The sequence below is a fragment of the Wyeomyia smithii genome, chromosome 1 (genome assembly GCF_029784165.1).
Source record: "Wyeomyia smithii strain HCP4-BCI-WySm-NY-G18 chromosome 1, ASM2978416v1, whole genome shotgun sequence".
NCBI lineage: Eukaryota > Metazoa > Arthropoda > Insecta > Diptera > Culicidae > Wyeomyia > Wyeomyia smithii.
In genome coordinates, this window is record NC_073694.1 from 75,695,473 (window position 1) to 75,699,854 (window position 4,382).

At 46.0% G+C, this 4,382-nt stretch overlaps 3 protein-coding genes across 3 annotated transcripts; all 3 read right to left on the minus strand.

Moving 5' to 3' along the window:
• Positions 1-671: 671 nt before the first annotated feature.
• LOC129716842 (uncharacterized) lies at positions 672-1,640 on the minus strand. The gene has a single exon (XM_055666682.1). It carries the CDS (start codon positions 1,638-1,640, stop codon positions 672-674), a length of 969 nt encoding a protein of 322 aa, XP_055522657.1.
• Positions 1,641-1,797: 157 nt separating this feature from the next.
• On the minus strand, positions 1,798-3,273 carry LOC129716843 (uncharacterized). Its single transcript, XM_055666683.1, has one exon. The coding sequence runs from the start codon at positions 3,271-3,273 to the stop codon at positions 1,798-1,800; it is 1,476 nt and encodes a 491-aa protein (XP_055522658.1).
• A 162-nt stretch (positions 3,274-3,435) lies between these two features.
• On the minus strand, positions 3,436-4,050 carry LOC129716844 (uncharacterized). Its single transcript, XM_055666684.1, has one exon. It carries the CDS (start codon positions 4,048-4,050, stop codon positions 3,436-3,438), a length of 615 nt encoding a protein of 204 aa, XP_055522659.1.
• Positions 4,051-4,382: the final 332 nt, after the last annotated feature.

Sequence of the window (4,382 nt, forward strand, 5' to 3'; positions counted from 1 at the left end):
TGTTATCATTCTACTCCAGTGGCCAGCATCATGGTTAGTTTAACGACCTAGCAGCAAGAGAAGACCCGGTAGCGGGTTTTTGGATAGGTAAATTTATTGGACAGGTGCTTACCTTGTCCCTTATAACAAAGGGCCTTGTATTTTATCTTAAAGTTGAATTCAGCTGCTGCGAAAGACCGTGTTGATCTGCTGCTTAGTTCTCTCCATGTTGTTCATCTGATGCCGATGAGGGCAACAGACAGATTTTCGTCACTGGACGTGGGTAGGTGCCTCGGGGTGTCCTGACCGTAACTACTCGAACTATGCCATCAGCTCCCGGATGTAGCTCTTCAATTCTAGCCATCGGCCACTGCATCGGAGGAAGATTCTCGTTCATCAAAATAACAAGTTGATCCTTAGCAAGTTGCACGGGTGGATTGCACCATCTCGCTCGTGGTTGAAGTGTTGACAGGTATTCTCTGTGCCATCGGTTCCAAATATGCTGAAACATCTTTCCATTCCATCCATCTCTGCCATTTTTTCAGACGATTGAACGGTATTGCGGTGAAATCGGTATCTGGTACAGCTTTCAGTGCAGAACCAATAGGAAAGTGGCCGGGCGTTAAAGGTTCGAAATCTGTTGGGTCATCGCTAAGCGGTACAAGAGGTCGCGAATTAAGGCAACACTCAATTTAAGAAAGAAGTGTTTCTGTGTCGTCGTATGATAGAGTTTGATAACCCAATACACGCAGAAAGTGTTTCTGCGCCGAGTTAATTGCCGACTCCCACAAGCCACCGAAATGCGATGCCAAAGGAGGATTGAAGTGCCATCTAATGCCTTGTGATGCACATTCTTGCTGTAGTGCCATTCTATGTTGTTCGCTCTGTATCAATTTACGCAGTTCGTTGGCAGCTCCAATAAAGTTACGACCGTTGTCACTGTAAATATCCGAACACAAACCCCTGCGGGCCACAAAGCGGCGTAGCGATTGTAGACATTTTGCAGTCGTTAAGTCCGCTACTAGTTCGAGATGTACTGCTTTAGTGCAAAAACATACAAACACCGCGACATAGGTTTTTCTCGGGCTCGCTCTCCTATGCGGTGGTTGAACGTATATCGGTCCCCAATAGTCAATACCGGTTGTTGAAAAGGGTCTAGCCGCAGTGATTCTTGCTGCTGGACGATCAGCCATGAACTGTTCAACGCGTTTTGGACGAGCGCGGAAACAAACATCGCAATTCTGAACAATTTTCTTGACCAGCCTCCTGGCCCCTGTGATCCAATAGCGCAGGCGAAGTAAACTAATTAGCAACTGAGGGGCGGCATGTAAGTTTCTCACATGGTAGCTACATACTAGCAGTGCCGATAGAGGGTGTGACGAGGGAAGAATAATTTGGTGCTTGCTGTCGTAAGATTGTTGCGAGTGAGACAGTCGTCCCCCTATTCGAAGCAACTGTTCGGGGCTCAAGAAAGGAGAGAACCACTTGAGTCGAGACTTGTTTGCTACTGGTTTCTGCTGCTGTAAAGCTGATACTTCTGCTCCGTACACTTGGTTTTGCACCAACCTTATTAGGGTGTGCTCTGCTTGGCGGATTTCATCGGCGGTGAGAATATGCGCAGTTGAGCGGAGTTTTGGGTCGAGCTTGTAGTTCTTTAACATTCTTTGGAAATATGCCGTTGCTTCAAGCAACCTTTGATAGTTGGAGAATCTGCTAACATATAAATCGACAAACGAAAGTGCAGTTGCTGCGTGAAAGTGGTTATCGTTTTCCGCATTTCATTCGTACATTCTGGTGGTAAATCATCTTCTTGCTGATTCATTGGCCATGCGTCTTGTTCAGATGCAACCATTGTGGACCATTCCACCAGAGTTCGCTGCTAAGAATAATTTCAGCTGTGATTCCTCTTGAAATATAATCAGCTGGATTTTGCAAACCTGCTACGTGTCTCCACGTGCATTTTTGGGTAGCCAACTGTATCTTCGAGACACGGTTCGCTACGAAGGTGTTCCATTTGGACGGAGAAGCCTGGAGCCAGCTTAACACAGTTGTCGAGTCAACCCAGAAAAAGGTTTCTGCGTTCAGGCGCAGAGATGCTAGTACCTTCTTGTATAATTCAGCGGCGAGAAGTGCCCCACACAGTTCCAGTCGTGGGATTGATCGCTTTTCAAGAGGAGCGACTCTAGATTTTGCAGTCAATAATGCAACATTGACGTGACCAGCAGAGTTTTCTGATCGAAGATACGCGCATGCTCCGTATGCTAACTCAGATGCATCCGAAAACAAATGCAATTGCACTGAGGTCCAATTGAGACATAAGGCAAACCGATTGATGTTGAGTTGGTTTAGGAGGGGCAGCTGTGTGTGGTAAACGGTCCAGCGATTTTGTAGCGTAGAGGGTAGTTCCCTGTTCCAGCTCCATATATTTCCGTGTTCATCCTTTAGCGTCCATAGCGCTTGCATAAATAGTTTTGCCGTTGTCACAGCCGGACCCACCAAACCAAGTGGATCAAAAAGTTGTGCAATATAAGATAGAGCAATGCGTTTTGTGAGTGCAACCGTCGAGTCCGGCTTAGGTAATTTAACATTATATTTAAGAATGTCAGTAGTGGGTTCCCAGTGAATCCCAAGTGTCTTGATGCATTGGCCACGGTCCAAGTCAACTGAATGCTGAATCGCTCTATTTTCAATTGGAATGTCCGCCAACACTGCAGGCTTGTTTGATGCCCATTTGCGGAGTTGAAAGCCTCCTTTTGCCAAAATCGTCTCAAGCTGATTTCTGAGAGTGATCGCGTCGGTTTCAGTGCTGCTGCCGGAAAATAAATCGTCCACGTAAAAATCCTTACGTAACACGCTTGCTGCTTCAGGAAAGTCATTCTGTTCATCGTCAGCTAGTTTCTGCAAAACTCGTGTGGCTAAAAATGGTGCACTAGCCGTCCCGTAAGTCACGGTTTTCAACTCGTAAGTATCGAGAGGGTCTTCCGGTGAATTTCTCCAAATTATGCGCTGCAGAGGAGTGTCACGCTCATCAACTAAAATTTGTCGATACATCTGTTTAATGTCTGCAATTAGCATAACGGGATGGATTCTAGAGCGCATAATGATGGAACGAAGATCATCTTGTACGATTGGCCCCACTAACAATGCATCGTTCAGTGATGGGCCTTTGGGCGTTTCGCACGAAGCATCGAATACTACCCGTACTTTAGTTGTGGTGCTTTCTTCCTTTATAACCGCATGATGAGGTAGATGGTAAATCGAGTGTCTTGAATCGTCGTGTGTAACACGTTGCATATGGTCTAAATCTTCATATTCGCGCATGAAATCACTATACTGTTTGCAGAGCGTTGGGTTTCGCTGGAGTCGGTTTTCAGGTAAATGGAATCGGCGGATAGCAGTTTTGCGATTATCACCAAGAGTTTCCAGTACGGTTTTCTTCAGTGGCAGACGAACCTTTTATCGCCCTTCTGTAGTACGAGTTACTGTCCGTCGAAAGTACTCCTCGCATGCTGCTTCTTCAAGAGAATAACACGGTTCCGTGCTATCTTCCTCAATCTTCCAAAATCTTTCCATTAGCTGATGCACATCGGCGACAGAGGCGACATTTGCGATAATTGGAGATTGGGAGGAGCAATGAAGATTTTTTCCTGTGACTACCCAACCGAAAACGGAATTTACTAATGTTGGTAGGTCGTCGCCAAGGGCAATTCTACCAGGCACTCTAAAGAGTTCAAAGAATATTTCAGCACCGAGAATCAGATCGATCGGGTTTGATTTGAAGAATGCGGGATCCGCTAGTTGCACATCAGCTGGGATTTTACATGCTGACATGTTAACAGAAGTTGCTGGGAGATCGACAGTAACCTTTGGGAGTACGAGAAATTTGACAGTAGCAGAATAATCGGTAATACGAGAGCAGACTAGTGACGAAAATTTTCCTTTAGTTTGAGTTGCAGATTGGCCAATACCCGCAATCGGGATGGTAATTTTCTTACGCTGAACCTTGATCAGTTGCGAAACAGCATTCACTTCCGGAATCCAAAAGTGCACGTGCAGCGTGCCGCGTTCCATTATCGTCGATCACAATCACCACGGCAGTGGCAAGCAAAACACTCGTTCGGTTGCGGCTGGATGGCAGAAAACGATATAGGTGGCAGCTCACCTTGCTGACTTGAAGACGACGGAATTTGAGCAGACACATTCGACGACTTACTTGGCAAGACTCGAGCTTGATTTTGGCATAATTGCGTGTGATGACTACCTTGACATCTTTTACATGAACTAAATGAGGAACAATCCTTTCCGACATGACCCGTGCGCAGACAGTTTCGACAAAGTTGTAGCCGACGCACTTCCTTTTCCTTCTCTTGAATATCCATTTTCGCAAATTTAGCGCACATGTA

What these genes read in the sequence shown, in the direction of transcription:
- LOC129716842 (XM_055666682.1), bottom strand. Translation starts at nt 1,640, where the DNA reads ATGTTAAAGAACTACAAGCTCGACCCAAAACTCCGCTCAACTGCGCAT.
- LOC129716843 (XM_055666683.1), bottom strand. Translation starts at nt 3,273, where the DNA reads ATGCAACGTGTTACACACGACGATTCAAGACACTCGATTTACCATCTA.
- LOC129716844 (XM_055666684.1), bottom strand. Translation starts at nt 4,050, where the DNA reads ATGGAACGCGGCACGCTGCACGTGCACTTTTGGATTCCGGAAGTGAAT.